This window comes from Saccostrea cucullata, unplaced genomic scaffold, assembly GCF_032062105.1.
Source record: "Saccostrea cucullata isolate Sc308-1 unplaced genomic scaffold, CSIRO_AGI_Scuc_v1 ctg2569, whole genome shotgun sequence".
Lineage (NCBI taxonomy): Eukaryota > Metazoa > Mollusca > Bivalvia > Ostreida > Ostreidae > Saccostrea > Saccostrea cuccullata.
This window is the reverse complement of record NW_026935082.1, coordinates 41773-58417: the sequence shown is the minus strand read 5'-3', so window position 1 is coordinate 58417 and position 16645 is coordinate 41773. Positions and strand designations below refer to the sequence as shown.

The following is a 16645-nucleotide window of genomic DNA, read 5'->3' as shown; positions in this document are numbered from 1 at the left end:
ATCTAAATAACGTCATATATAATGGATACACACCGTCATACATTCCAACTATTCTTTACTGAGATGTTGATGGCCCGTTTTAATACTCCCCACAACCGCGCCATCAATACCCAATAGAGAATAACATTCAAACGTGTCCCCCCCAAAATATTTGAGATTCACGAACACATTCATGAATTTGTTATTTTAAAAGAATTCTTGGTGCGGTCCATTGTACACTCACTCCTTTAACAATGAAGTCCTCTGTCAATATTCCTTGATCAGTGCACGAGACAAAGTGTTCATATTCCTTTCTATAACAGATACACTCATGTCTATTGATAACATCAGACACCAATTATTCCTATACGTTTCCGACCAACCTCTCATCTTTTGGTCTTCCTGTCCTCTGCTATCCAATGGCTCATAACCCTCCCATAAATCGCTAAAATTATCTTTAAACACACTTTTTTTCATATTCTTTTCACTGCAAATCTGATTAATCAATGTAAACTTTCTCTACTGATAATTTCCCCATTTTGAAGAAAAAATGCAAAATGCATTACAGCTCAATGCGACATCCCCCCATTTTGACACGTCATTTGTTCAATTTCTCAGAGTAAAACACAACTGTTTATAATAAAAATAGCAATAGGGTCGTTTAAGTTTTAGCTAATCATTTAAAAATAAAGTAAATTTTGTCTTAATAATGATTGGCCGATTAGGCATGTTCTTAGATATTATTAACGTGTTCGTCTTTTTCATCCTACAAAAAATATTCTTTAAAACGTGCTGTTTAGTTTTGACGCGGCGACAAAACGTGACGTCTAGTTGTGACGCGGCGACACCCCTATGTCTTATGTTTGAAACAACTATAAAATGAATTTAATTCAACATTATTGAACCAAATTTTCAATGTTAATTAGATTTTTTATATGTGCATATTTCGGTATGAAACTTTATTTCAACTTTATTATTTTATAATATGACGCCAAAAATACAAGATATGGACAATGTGATATTAATTTTTAATCAAGCATCGTACATAAACTGGTTGGATATTCTTGGTACATTTATATGATATATCTAAGGCTACAGATAATGCATCTATGTAATTTTGCTTTCTACCAGAATTGTGAAGTTGTTGGGATTGATGATCGGAAACAATTTCAGCACTCGACTGTCTGTGGTTTGCTGTCGTCTAATTTTGTTGTACAAATCTCCCCAAAGGTCAAGTACAATAAAACAGGAAAATGTGCCAACAAAGGCAATGATGAGGGAGTAAGGGAAGTCCCATGAAAAACTATCATAATCCCAGATTGAATCGATGGCATCTTCAACTTTGCTTACGTTTGTTGTTGTATTCGCAATGGCCATTCGGTTAACCATAATAGATTCAACAGCAGCTTTAAAAAAGAAAACTTCAATTCGATAACAGCTACTCAATATTATATACATTTTTTGCATGTATTTAATGATGGAATTGACGTCCAGCTTAACTGTGACATTGTCTTACCGGCCAAAAACACACTGATCCCCCCTTTTACAACTCGGGAAGAATTTCCAAAGTTCAACAGCAGAAAAAAGAAGGCAATCACACAAAGAACCAAAGCAGAAATGCTCTCAATCTGAATTTCCGTCAGGTCAGCTAAAAGAAGAAATGAAATATTATTTATTTTAGTTAAATGTTAAGTTTTGTAATACGTCACAATCTTTTCGACAGATGCATCTAGCGTAAACAATTTACGTGATTGGTCAACTAACATTATCAATATTGACATGGAAATAGTCTGTTGCACGAGCAACCCATCAGGGATAAGAAGAAACTACCAGTCGTTATGCTTGCGGTTAGGAGGCGTGTACTATTTACCTTGAGCGCAGCTGTCAATCTAGATGGTGACGTAACGCAAAACTTCACACTTAACTGCAATCTACAATAACGCAACTATAGCCTAACAATAAAGATTTGTTTCTTAAAAATGCAAAATATTGATGCATTCGAGTCAAATTATTTGTGCAAAGTTGGGGGAATGAAAGATTCTTGTTAAGACGGGAAAGAAATACACTCTTTACATGATTATGTTAGTTGTAAATCTTTAACAAAGCAATTTGAATTTTACGTTTTCAATACTTTGTTTTTCCATTGGTGAAATTAGTTAGAATTAGAGGCGCGTTTGGTCGTCTGCCTGGGGCAGCATGGCGTTGCGGATAATACAAGTCATGCCAGTATCAATCCAATTTTAAATGTTAAGTCATTTGTCATTCTAACTAAAGAATAAAAGAACTAAAAGACATATGTAAGAGAGCGGAAAAACTAACTTTATCGTTCATTAATAAAAACTACGACATATCCGAGGTGTTTATTGTCTTCAAATGTACCTTTACGATGAATAGAAAAATACGATCACCAGTAGATATAAATTGATACCGTTGTCATATCTAATCTTGATGCAAATAATGTCCACAACAATAAAATATTTCATATGCATTTTGATAGGATTTGTTCATCGACATTCAACATTTTGTTTACATAATAATGTTACGTTTGTCCCAGAAATCCCGCGAGATTTGTTCTGTGACAATTTTGATGTTTTACTACCTTACTAAGTCAGATTTATAGCTATAATGTTCATACATTATGCCTATTATACATGTATTTACTTCCGAAGTCATTTCAAAGTAGTACAAAATTAATATTTCGATTTTACAGGTTTCCCTTTCACTTCTTTAAGTAATTCATTGAACCCGCCATATTGTCAGTCACACCAAACGTAATATGTATTCTATAATTCTATTGGTTAAGAGACTTAGTCCTAGCCAATCAGATTAGGCATTTATTTTTAGTGTATAATTGGCTTACTCTGCCTATATATAGAGCTACTCAAGTAGTAAAATTCACTCTGCTAGGGGTCAAGAACGCAAGGTTCGTGCTTCTTATGAACTTCAAGTTCGGTAGCAAATTTATGTAGTATAATATAGATACCCATAGTAGAGTCACTCATTTATTGGTTCAGGGTAGAATTAGATATCCCTTACCTTATTTCAGTTACATATATTGATAGGTTATCCCTATGTTTATTTTTATATAGGCCTACATTCTTGGGTGTATGGAAGCTCTTTAGTACAATAAATACATATTTTTGAAGTCACATTCTCCCCCAATATTTTTCAATTATTTAATTATTTTTGGATAAATCCATTTGTTATATATTTTTTTGGAAACATTTTGCTTTTTGTTATCAACTAGTCTAAAGTCCTATTTTTACCTTTGTTATAATAAATTATAAAACTTTACAAATCTTTTCATTTCAAAACAAGGTGATGATCATAATCTGGGAATCACTAAAGAACCTGGGTAGATAATTTAACCAGTGTAGCCCATATATATTGGTTTAATAAGACTTTCCAATCCCAAGTACTATAATCAATAGAGTATATTGAATTAAATTATTACATCAAAGTTAGGACTTGTGCTTTGGGAAAGGTTTGTCTTATTTTAGTCCATTGATAACACTGGTTCCCGTTATATTTTTGGTGCCTGTGAAACCAGGATTCCTAGACAGAAATCATGACTTCACCTTTACCTCCCTTCCATACATCCACACCCAAAGATAGTGGAGCTAGGCCTAAAACTCATATTCAAGGTGCCCATACACAAGAGTTAGAAAATAGCCTTTACCCCAATTTTGTAGCCCTTGAAAAAGAGCCTGATAGTATTGATGAGAGAAAGATGGACAGAGAGTTTCAAGAGATGACTGAAATCTATGAGAGAGTGAAGAAGGAGTATGAGAAGAGAAAGTCAGTGACTCAGAATGAAAGTGCCAAGTTAGGTTGTTCTTCTGTTGATAAAAGTACCAGAGTAGACAAGAAAGTCAGTTTTAAGGATTCAACTCAAGGTTCTCCTGTAAGTTTAGGTGCATCTTCACATAGTAGGGAAACAGAGATGGATGCATTACAGAGACAAATTAAAGAGTAAGAAATTCAGGAATTAGAGTTGTCCATAGCACTGCATAGGTCACAGTTAGATGCATACAAGACTACAACAGATACATCTACTCCGATAGGCACAATCAAACAGCTAGGACAACACCTACACACTTAGGCACACTACACTCTCTTCCTTCATCAAGGAAAAATAGATTTGCATCAGTAGATACATCTAGTGTCAATAGATCAGATCATAGCAATCCTGTCAGAAAGGAAAAGGAACCTGATAAATTTGATGGTAGATCAGTAGAGTGGAATTTATTGTGCATACTTTATTGTGCATTTTGAACAAGTTTCCTCCTGGAATAAGTGGTCATATCATGAACAAGGACAACAGCTAGTTATGTGTTTAAGAGGAGAGGCTCAGAAGTTGTTAGGTGATGTTACAGTTGAACAGAGGTCTGATTATGATTTGCTTAAATCTATTTTGACTAAAAGGTTCAATCCACAAGAGTTAGTTATTGCTCATAGGTGTGAGTTTAGGTCAGGTAGATGAAAGTCTGGTGAAAGTCCTTCTGACTTTGGTTATTCTTTAAGAAGGTTAGGGTGTTTGGCATTTCCTGACATGACATATAAGGATAGGGAGATCAATGTCCTTGAACAGTTTATCAATGGTATAGGTAATTCTGCCATTCATGACCATGTCATTTTTCATCATCCTCAGTCATTAGAAGCAGCTATATCATTAGCAATTGAGTTCGAGGCTGTTAAGGGTTCTCAGTTGAGTATGTCAAAACCAGTGAAAGTAGAGGGTGTAAATTTGGTGCAATCTAAGTCAGACAGTGGTCTTCAACAAACAGATTCCATACAAAGTAAAGATAAACAAGACTCTCCACTTGAGTCGAAAAGTTTGAGTGAACTGTTTAAGACATTAGAATCTTGTGTAGAGAAACTGTCCAAATCAATCAATAGAACAAACAGAGGGGGAAAACCAATTCAGGGAAAATTTCATATATAGAGTGCTAAAACTGTCACAAATTAGGGCATATAGCTAAATATTGTCCCCACAAAGGTTCCAAATTTCCTACACCTGCAAAGACAGACAAATCAGGAAAACATTTAGGGGTTGCTCTAGATGCCCATAGTGTGACCCAGAGTTGTAATGGAAAAGAGGGCAAAAATATTAAGATCAATATTCCGGAAAAATCTTGTTAATTGGCCAGTTGTTCTATAGAGAATGTTGTACATAAGTTTTTAGTTGATACAGGTTCAGTGGCTAGTATTTTATCCAAAGATGTTTTTATGACTTTGAAAAATAGGCCAGCTTTGGTAGAAACAGATTTAAATCTTACTGCAGCAGATGGTGGTAAATTGAACATTTTAGGCACAGTTGACCTTCAGTTTAGCCTTGGGAATTGTAGCTTTTGTCATGAGTTTATTGTTGCAGAGGTAGATGACCTCAAGGGTATTTTGGGAATGGATTTTCTCGAGCAACATAATGTGACAATTCAGGTTGCACAAGGCTTACTGATGTTTGCCGATCAGCAACATGTTCAGTTAGAAAGAGATTACACTCCTGTATGTACTAGGGTCAAGTTGTCTAAGAAAGTAGTCATTCCACCTGATAGTGAAATATTTGTACAAGGTTATGCTGTAGGTGTCAAGGACACATCTGTAAATAATTTAGTTGAACCATTTCAGTTTCTACAGAAGAAAGGTCTATTAGTTGCCAGAACCTTGGTAAATCCAGAAAATATACAATTTTCTGTGGCAAATATCTCAGATAGGCCAATAAAATTTGACAAGCACACCACTGTAGCTTCCTTACAACCTGTAAATATTGTACAGTCAAACATCAATAGTGAATTAGATGTTGACGGTTCACGAGAGTTGCCAAAACATTTGCAATCTTTGTTTGATAGATCGTCCAAATGCTTGACACAAGAACAAAAATCAACTTTGTTCGACTAGCTAATTTCCTACAAGGACATATTTGTTGGTCCGGATGGAAAATTCGGTAGAACTAAATTAGTCAAGCATAAGATAGATACTGAAGACCACAAACCTATAAAGATACCACCTCGTAGGTTACCATTTGCACAGAGAGACATAGTAGAAAAAGAAATTCAGAAAATGTTAGATACATGTAACAACATCATAGAGCCTAGTGAAAGTCCATGGTCTGCCTTGTTACAACGCACTTTGAAAAATTACGCACTTTGAAAATAATTTTCAAAGTGCGTTAAAATTTGGGACCAAGCTAACGCACTTTGAAAAAAATAATTTTTTTCAAAGTGCGTTAATATCAACCATATTAACGCACTTTGACAAAAAATGTAAAGATTGATCAATATTCCTTCAACTAATCGGTATGCTAAATTGGGCAGATAGCTGGTATTGATAACTTTCTTAAATAAAGTCACTGTAGGACCTGAGATATTGATGTTTTAAATATTGAAGGTTTGATAAAATAAAAGGGAAAATTAAAGGGTCTTGAAAAAAAGAGTGACGATTGCTTATGTTCATTAATTCGTTTCTTCGTTTTTTTTTTAAATTCAAGTCTTTGATAAGTAGATGTAAAGTTGTATGGGGGCACTAACAGACGACAGCTTCAAGAATCTTAGCATTTATCATAATAAAAAGGGGCCAATTTGATTGTTCAAAACTATGAAACTTCTTTCTCTCTCATACGTTTTACTGTACTTAAAACTTTCTGGTTTTAATCTGTTTTAATTAACTCATTTATTATTGGAAGTTTTCAAGGTCATACCATTTAGGTAAATAGTATACAGTGTACGTACATAATTATATGAATGCTTTGAGTATAGCGTAGACATTGAGACTAGGCGAAGGGCCAGGGGAGGGGATAGAGGGCTAAGCCCAACTTATTTTGGAAAGATATATACATCGTATAAGCATTGAAAATGCAGCGTACCCTTTTAAGGTTTATTGATCCCCTCCCCCGTTTGTAACCGACACCTATGTATTGGAAGATTTGGACTGAGGGATGAAAAATATGGTCTTCTCCTCTTTTACCTAAGTATATCAATTCATTTTTGAGGTTAGGGTTAGGCTTAGTTTTTTGAAAGATAAATAGCAAATAAAATCTTTCCATGAATAAAATATGATTATTTTTTCAAAGTGCGTTAAGTGTCTACATGGTAAAATATATTGATGTAGACTCTTAACGCACTTTGAAAAAATTTTTCAAAGTGCGTTGAGTAGGTCCCAAATTTAACGCACTTTGAAAAATTTTTTCAAAGTGGGTTGATTTTGTCCCAATTTTAACGCACTTTGAAAATTTTTTTCAAAGTGCGTAATTTTTTCAAAGTGCGCTACCACACTGCCCCCTTATTATTAGTAGAGAAGAAAGATAAGACATGGAGATTTTGTGTTGATTATAGGCAGTTGAACAAAAGAACTAACAAAGGATGCGTATCCTTTACCTAGAATAGACGAGTCATTAGATGCATTAGCAGGTGCCTCATGGTTCAGTACTTTAGATCTTGTCTCGGGTTATTGGCAATGTGAGATGGAAGAGGAAGACAAACCTAAAACTGCGTTCACTTCTCACATGGGTTTATTTCAATTCCAAGTTCTACCTTTTGGAATTTCTAATGCCCCTAGTTGTTATAAGAGGTTAATGGAACTAGTTTTTAGGGGTCTTAGATGGGAAAAATGTCTTTGTCATCTTGACGACATCATTGTGTTTGGTTCCAGTTTTGAACAGGCAGTAGAAAATTTGAAAATAGTATTTAATAGGTTAAGAACAGCAAACTTGACACTTAAACCATCCAAGTGTGATTTGTTTCAACAAAAGGTCTCTTTCTTAGGTCACGTTGTTTCAGAGCAAGGGATTCAATGTGATCCCGAGAAGATCAGCAGTATTGAAACTTGGCCAGTTCCTAGTAATGCTACAGAAGTTCCTAGTTTCCTTGGGCTTGCAGGGTATTATGGGCGGTTCATCCCAGATTTTTCAACAATTGCTAGTCCTCTGACATATTTAACTAGGAAAAAGGCAAAATTTTTATGGACCCCTGTACACCAAGTTGCTTTTGACAAGCTTAAAGAACTACTTACTACTGCTCCCATTTTGGCATACCCTGATAATCATTCAGAGTTTATTCTAGACACTGACGCTAGTAACACTGGTATAGGTGTTGTCTTGTCTCAAATACAAAATGGTGAAGAGAGAGTTGTGGCATATGCTAGTCGCACCCTAAAGAAACATCAGAATAAGTACTGTACAACATACAAAGAGTTATTAGCAGTAGTTACATTCATCAGACAGTACAGACATTTTCTTTGGGGTAGGCACTTTACAGTTACATGTAAGACTGACCATGCATCATTAATCTGGCTGAAAAACTTTAAAAAACCCTGAAGGGATGCTGGCTCGATGGCTTTCTATTTTAGAAACATACGATTTCAGTATAGTACATAGACCAGGAAGGTTACATAATAACGCAGATAGCTTATCTCGTAGACCTGCCAGTTATTGCAAACGTCAAGACTATCCAGATTGTCATGTAGAGAGTCATAGTTATGAAGTGGCGATATTTATCCACAAGGGTTCTCATACTGAATCCGAAACTGGTAGAGTAGCTCCTGTAAGGGCTTCTAGTAGGTCCGTTAGTGATAGTGAAACAGATATGACAGATTCTTTTCATGATAATGACACAAATTGGCTGCACACATGGTCACATGATGAGCTTAAAAACATGCAACAAGCAGAACCTGCAATTAGAGAAATCATTAAGTTCAAAGAAGCTTACATTACAAAACCACCCCGTCACACTGTACTAGACGCATCCCAAGATTTAAAAACATTATGGGGTTTATGGGAATCATTGACAGTAGTTGAGAACATTCTGTATTATAAGTGGAAAATGTCAGATGATAGAGAAGTTCTGTTGCTTGTAGCTCCTAGGAAAATCAGATTGACAATATTTCAACAACTTCACAATAATAGAACTGCAGGACATTTAGGTAGGGAGCGTACCCTTAGGTCCATTAAACGAAGAGTGTATTGGCCAGGAATGTCATCAGATATCAAACAATGGTGTGCACAGTGTAATACATGTGCTAGATAGAGCTAAAAATGGTCCAGGTTTAGGGAGATCCTCTCTTCGTCAGTCTATAACAGGTGCTCCATTAGATATTGTAGGAGTTGATTTGTAGGTCCCCTCCCAGTCACTAGTGATGGAAATGAATACATTATAGTTCTCCGTGACTATTTTACTAAATGGGTTGAGGCATATGCAGTTTCGGATCATCAAGCTTTGACAGTTGGAGATAAAATTGTCTCTGAATTTATTTGTAAGTTCGGAGTTCCTAGGCAGATTCACACAGATCAAGGTCGCAAGTTTGAGTCTGAGCTCTTTTCAACATTGTGCCAAAAGTTAGGGATAGAAAAAACAAGGACTACACCTTATAGGCCACAGTCCGATGGGTTGGTCGAGAGGTTTAATAGGACTTTGCAGCAAATGTTAACTAGCTATGCAAATGACAACAGAAATAATTGGGATGAGAATTTACCATATGTTCTCATGGCTTATAGATCATCAATACAAGAGAGTACTGGTTTTTCTCCCAATATGCTCATGTTTGGTCGCGAAAATAATAGTCCTATAGATCTAATCATAGGTAATCCGTCTGACACCCACAATCCCATTTGTCCCAGTGAATATGTAGAATGGTTGAAAGGTGTTTTGACTGATACTCATGATTTTGTACATAGGAATCTGGAACAAGCTGCTATTAAACAGAAGAAATATTATGATAGGGGTTTAAAACAAAGAACATTTTCAAAAGATGATTTTGTCTGGAGATGGTATCCTCCAACAGCAGGAGTAAAATTAGGTCTAGGGTGGATAGGTCCATATAAAGTTATAGACAAAATTACAGAGGTGACCTATAGAATTAAGAAAACCCCAACTAGTTCATGTATAGTAGTGCATGTGGATCACCTGAAACCTTATGAGGGTGTGTCTCCACCAGACAGCTGGATACTAGTTACTCCTCCCGAAGACACAAATTCAGATTTCGAAATTACCCCTTTAGAGAATGAATTCAGTAGTGAAGATGAATTTGTTTCATCTCCTTTAAGAAACCCCAGTCCAGTAATTAAGAGGTCCAGAGTTGGTCGAGCTATAAAGCCTAGGGATATCTATTCTCCCTGAACCAATCTCTTTTTATTATTTTTATTATACATATTTATAGACAAGTGGATATGGTATATTAGTTGATAACATTGAGACTATATTTCCAAATTTGTTCAATTTTCCACAAGCAGTTTCTTTGATATCTTCATTCAAAGTTTATATTTTTATCAGTTCCATTTTTTTCTTTTCTTTCAAACTTACAGCTGATTTTGATTTTATTGATATAGTCAATGAGAGATGCTTCATTTTTCATGAAACGCCGTAGTTGATCTAGTATACATGTAATATCTAGAAGTCAGAACAGTATATTCTGTCTTAAATCATTTAATTTATCTAACTTCAGTTTTATAGATATGATTCATTGATAGAAACTACAATATATTTGTGGTTCAGTAGATGAACAGAGAAATTATCTTAATTTACTGAGTTAGATTACAATCCAGTAAGTTAGACATCATGATTATGATAGAAGTTATGGAAGTACAACAGTAGAGATCTCTACACATGCTAAGTTTAACTTATACCGGTATATTAACTTATTAGCGTGTTCGATGAATAGTCATGATATGTATCTAACTTAACGTTACATCCCGTATTAAGTAACTATTCTCTTAGGTGGAGCTGAAGAAAAATATTAATTCTATATGTTGAATAATATTTTGTTTGCATCTTGTTCTTTATTAGAATGGAAAACGTTCTTAATGTAAATGTTGAGGAAGAAGAACTGAAGGAGTTGTTGCAAGAAGAAGAAGGTGACGAGTGGCCAGAAAAGGGCATGAATTGTCCCGTCCTCTACTGCACTTCAAAAGACCATCATTTCCAGCATCTAGGAAATTATAAAGCACACTTCGACCGCTTTCACAAGGAAAGGATACAGCTATTCAGTTGCCCCTTATGTCACGTGAAAGATGCCAAGAGATCAGAGATTACCAGTCATCAAGGGAAACAACACAAGGACAACCTTATGGGACAAATTCCATGGAAGATAGTGACAAATAAGAAATACGTGAACCCTGGATCTTTCAAGTGCCCACGGAAAAAAAATCCATAGGGAAGAAAGGGAAAATGCCAGGTTGGAGAGGCAGCAAAGCCTACCTAGAGAGCCCCTCTTCACACTCAATGACGACTACAATGCCAGGGATCATCGGTATCCAGATGGAGTATATAAACACTAATTAAGATAAAAATTATCTGTTTACATTTATACAAAAATTGTAATTTTTGTTTTAAGGGGGGAGGAATGTGACAATTTTGATGTTTTACTACCTTACTAAGTCAGATTTATAGCTATAATGTTAATACCTTAAGCCAATTATACTTGTATTTACTTCCGAAGTCATTTAAAAATAGTACAAAGTTAATATTTCGATTTTACAGATGTTTACCTTTCACTTCTTTAAGTAATTCATTGAACCCGCCATATTGTCAGTCACACCAAACGTAATATGTATTCTATAATTCTATTGGTTAAGAGACTTAGTCCTAGCCAATCAGATTAGGCATTTATTTTTAGTGTATAATTGGCTTACTCTGCCTATATATAGAGCAACTCAACTAGTAAAATTCACTCTGCTAGGGGTCAAGAACGCAAGGTTCGTGCTTCTTAAGAACTTCAAGTTCGGTAGCAAATTTATGTAGTATAATGTAGATACCCATAGTAGAGTCACTCATTTATTGGTTCAGGGTAGAATTAGATATCCCTTACCTTATTTCAGTTACATATATTGATAGGTTATCCCTATGTTTATTTTTATATAGGCCTACATTCTTGGGTGTATGGAAGCTCTTTAGTACAATAAATACATATTTTTGAAGTCACATTCTCCCCCAATATTTTTCAATTATTTAATTATTTTTGGATAAATCTATTTGTTATATATTTTTTTGGAAACATTTTGCTTTTTGTTATCAACTAGTCTAAAGTCCTATTTTTACCTTTGTTATAATAAATTATAAAACTTTACAAATCTTTTCATTTCAAAACAAGGTGATGATCATAATCTGGGAATCACTAAAGAACCAGGGTAGATAATTTAACCAGTGTAGCCCATATAAATTGGTTTAATAAGACTTTCTAATCCCAAGTTCTATAATCAATATAGTATATTGAATTAAATTATTAAATCAAAGTTAGGACTTGTGCTTTGGAAAAGGTTTGTTTTATTTTAGTCCATTGATAACACTGGTTCCCGTTACAGTACAATCTCCGAATTTTACACAAAAGAGCGCACTAGGAATTATAACTCATCAATAGTGGAAATATAACGTATTTAATGAATTGCTGACTTACGTAGACTGTTTCTTAATTTTGGGGGGAGTTTCTCATAGTCCACTTGTACGCATACTCCAGACTCACATACAGTGACGTAAAAGATGCTCATCTCCAGAGAATATTTAGTCTGAAACGATTTCGTGAATTATTTTGCAAACTACAAAGTATGTGTTTATATATATGTTTTCAAATTCCCTATTTAGTTCTTTATGAGATAAAGTCATAGCATTGAAATAAATGTAATCCCAATCAATGGAATATATCACAGCATGATCGCTGAAATTAACTACTCTTGCAGTGTTTTCCTTCTTTTTTTGTTTCTGTTTACGAGTACTACCCAAACAGATTACTAGGTTTAAAAAAGAGTAATTTATTCAGGTTTAAAAAAAATATCAGACTGGTTGTAGATAAAATATAAACATTCATTCAATCACAAAATCGAAATAAAATTTATAATATTTTTTTTAAGTGGAACTTTATTTTCATGCCTTATATCATTAACAAATAAAAATAATGGCGAGAATTTAATTTTCGCAAGTGGATTGTTTATTGAATCGTAAATTCTAGCGAATGAAGTATGATTAACAGTATGTCAAAGATCTGATATGGCAAATGTTAACATATCTGAATTTTTTTGTAGGTTAATTCGCATTCATGTCAATGTTATCTGATCAATCTAATGATTTTGCTCTTTTTGGTTCGTATTCATTAATCCTCGTCAGCATGCAATCGTTAGTCAAGCTTTTTGCACATCATCCCTCCTAAAACGTTTTTTTGGGGGGATAAATTTTCTTAAATTTATGCGAGAAATTAGATGCACAATCTGAAACAATCTTTTTTCTTTATACAGCAAAAGGGAAATGGTTGCAATATAGATGTAGTTTCAGATCATTTAACAAACTGCATTGGTGATTTTTTTACACCAACATAAACGTGTAAATCTTTGCTTAACAAATTGTACTCATGACTTTTATGCTTATAGTTTAAATAAATATATATAATTCATCTTTTTTTGCATCATACATGTAAGCATTCTATGTGAGTTATCTTATATCAAGATAGATTAAATTTCAATTAAAAATATACATGTATATCGAGGATGGTAGACATCACATAAACATGTACATATACATGAACTCTAGGCTATAGATGTGTCATTTATAGCCTAGATTTATTATTAAGATTTATTAGATTACTAGATTTATTTATAACATTCAAAAAGTTTTGGTAATGAATAAATGTTGATTTTGTTAATGAGGTCTATTACCGTAGTGTTCAGAGGGTCAGATTTACTGTTCATCAAAGAGGGTACAAGAGGGTTATACTAAAAAAAAAAGAAAGACATGTTAATTTATCACAGTAATTTGTTTGGATAGAACTAATTATAAACATGCATCACTGTTAGAATCAGAACAATCTTAATAGAAATTGTATCTTCTAGAATATTTATTCTTGAAACTGAATGATTAATATTCAGAATCAAGGCAATGAATATTCATTTTCGCATCATTACATGAACAGACATTTTATCAAGCCGAGTGAACGTTCATCAGCATTTTTAAAAATGTAATGTACTCTTCGACAAGCATTATAATCGCAGCAGAGACATAAATAATGTTTTTATTTGTGTCTCTGATAATAGTCACAATCTTTGAGTCATGTTTCGTAACCTATAACATTATGAGTAAATTGTAAGTGACATTGGTAAGTCTTTTCTTGACAAAAATAATTTGATGATGTTCATATTTCTTTTTGTGATGTGCTTTTATCATTATATGATGTACGCGTGTCATTATGTGATGTGATTTTGTCATTGTATGAGGTGTGTTTTTGTCATTATTTGTGGTGTGCTTTTGTCATTTTTGGTTTACATACTAAGTCATTACATGATGTGCTTTTATCACTACGTGATGTGATTTTATCATTATGTGATGTGCTTTTGCCATTATGTTGTATGATTTATTCATTATACGGTGTGCATTTGTCAATATGTGAAATGCATATTTCATTCGATCGTGTATGTTCAAAAGCAATTACGTCGTGTTCAAAAGTCAAGTGTGTGGTGTAAGTTATTAATACATCTTTTCGTCGTGATTCACAATTTTTATCGTGATAGAAACATCTTCCTTCTTCATTTACAACAGTGGATAATGCAGACATTCAAACATAGAAATTGCATTTGAAAAAATCATTTTTTTCGAAAATCATATTTAAAGGACGTACATGTAGCATCACTTTTGGAAAGTTTGTTTACGAGTTTTTTCACTTATACTTATGAAAAGAAATTAAATTCAATAAACTTAAAACCATTATATCTGTTCAATATAAATTTATGGTATTTTAATAAAATATTTCAATCAATAAATCCATATCTGATTTATGTTTAAGTCATCTTATGATGAATATATGCAGAAGAAAAGAAGATGGGCATTAACGATATCAACAAAATGTTTTAAAGCCTCCACACCACAAAAAGATGTTTGCATAACATGCGATAAATTCAGGACGTAATTGCTATTGAAAGTACATAATTTATGAAATGTGCACGTCATATAATGATAAGTACACACCACATAATGACTGAGTCACATGATTAGACAGTCCAGGTGTTTCATATATGTGTAAGCTTATAGCAATTCAATACAATATCTTGCCTTATGAACTGATACAGGTAGTGCTTTTGTGCTTTCCCATTTTATGATAAAGCATCCGGGTGCGACAATGGCCCAAAGCCAAAGGCAAAAAGGAAGAGATAATGATACCAACACACGCACTGCTGATGGCCTTTTCTCATGCATCCCGACAAACTGAAATTGAATATGATTGCGAACATCGTGCGATTAGAGGAACTTATAAGTTTATACAATTCAAAGATGTGTAATTTGTGTAAACTGAGTTTACTTTTCTTTACTTTATTAAGGTATACTTCTCGTTCAAACAATGTTTAGGTTTAAGGTGTAATATTCCTCTGATAAGAGAGATAACTTTCTGAAGACATTTTTACATGAAATTCAAGGAATTTTCATGTAAGATTTTACTTATTTCATTCATGAGGACCATTTTTTATTCAACTCGGTCAAATTTGTTCAATTGTCAAGATGTTGATTTTTAGTTTCTATTGCCAATATTTTTACTAGTTTTTTTTATATTAGGGTATACAAACCATTCACACTCAGTTCCTTTAAACGGTGTAAATTGAAATATTTCTATCTCTCAGGCCGAACATATAATTCATGTAATTGTTACAGAAATTTTAGATGCAGAATTTTTTATCAGCATTTAATCAATATCTTTTTTTGATAAAATATTTTTAAGGGCGAAAATGGAAAGACAACTATTGTTGACGGATGCGTATTATTTTACAAATACAGAAAACAATTTGATATTCTGATTTAAAAAGCACCGCGTCAATATTTTCCAATGAGAATTAGATAGGTATGAGTGTGAACATTATTAGTATACACACCTTTTATTTTTAATTATATTCTGAGATAAAAATAATATATCTTTCTATTTACCATAACAAATTTTCTTCACATCATGATTTGACATATCATTGATTTCTGAAAAAGTAAGCAAGGCTTCACACTTCCAAATATTTTCCATTTGAATCTAATGCTACTGCTGTTAAAGAAAATAAATATTTGGAAGGGGGCGAAATTTGGAGCAGAGGGATATTTCACCTTAAAACATTTTACACATTTTATCGTTGGTATATATAACTAAAGTTCAACAAAAAAGTAATTAACGATTAAATAAGACAATTAAACGTACATGTATATCAGAAAAGTCGTACGTAAGATTTTTTTAGTAAAACATTTGTTTTATGAATAGTATCGTTTAAACACGAGTGAAAATTATATAAGAAAACTGAGTATCATAATGGAATATATATATTGTACGTACCTAAGAAAGAATACCACTTAAATTGTAATCTCGGACTTTATGCTGCATGTGGATCATTTAAACGCGACATCGAATAAGTCTACATTGTACCATTGTTCAACATGCACATAATTATATACATTTGATTTTAGATATAGCTGGATTTTACGTCAAGAAAAATACCCATAATTTGAATTTCTCCTGCAGCTACATGTGTATTTGATCTTTCTTTAAAAACAAAATTTAATGCACCACCTGTTAGAGAAAATGTAGGGAAAGAAATTATTACATTTAACCAAGCAGGAAAATGTGTGATACCTTTCATTTTTTACAAAACAAATGGTGTACTTAGTAATACATAAAATGAATTTTAGAAAAGGTTGAAACGTTCATTTATTTTTTAAAAAAACGAAAGTGT

The 16645-nt window shown here is 33.4% G+C and overlaps 1 protein-coding gene across 2 annotated transcripts; it reads right to left on the bottom strand.

Annotated features, from left to right (window-relative positions):
* Nucleotides 1–988: 988 nt before the first annotated feature.
* LOC134241848 (uncharacterized) lies at nucleotides 989–16381 on the bottom strand. 2 transcript variants are annotated; one of them, XM_062723874.1, is made up of 6 exons: nucleotides 16249–16378; nucleotides 14997–15149; nucleotides 13610–13666; nucleotides 12361–12469; nucleotides 1496–1627; nucleotides 989–1385 (listed from the first exon to the last, which is right to left on the bottom strand). In XM_062723874.1, the coding sequence occupies exons 2-6, from the start codon at nucleotides 15138–15140 to the stop codon at nucleotides 1087–1089; spliced, it is 741 nt and encodes a 246-aa protein (XP_062579858.1). In that variant the 5' UTR covers nucleotides 15141–15149; nucleotides 16249–16378; the 3' UTR covers nucleotides 989–1086. The 2 variants fall into 2 exon arrangements, with proteins under 2 accessions (XP_062579858.1, XP_062579859.1); XM_062723875.1 differs by lacking the exon at nucleotides 14997–15149 and having other exon boundaries at nucleotides 16249–16381.
* Nucleotides 16382–16645: the final 264 nt, after the last annotated feature.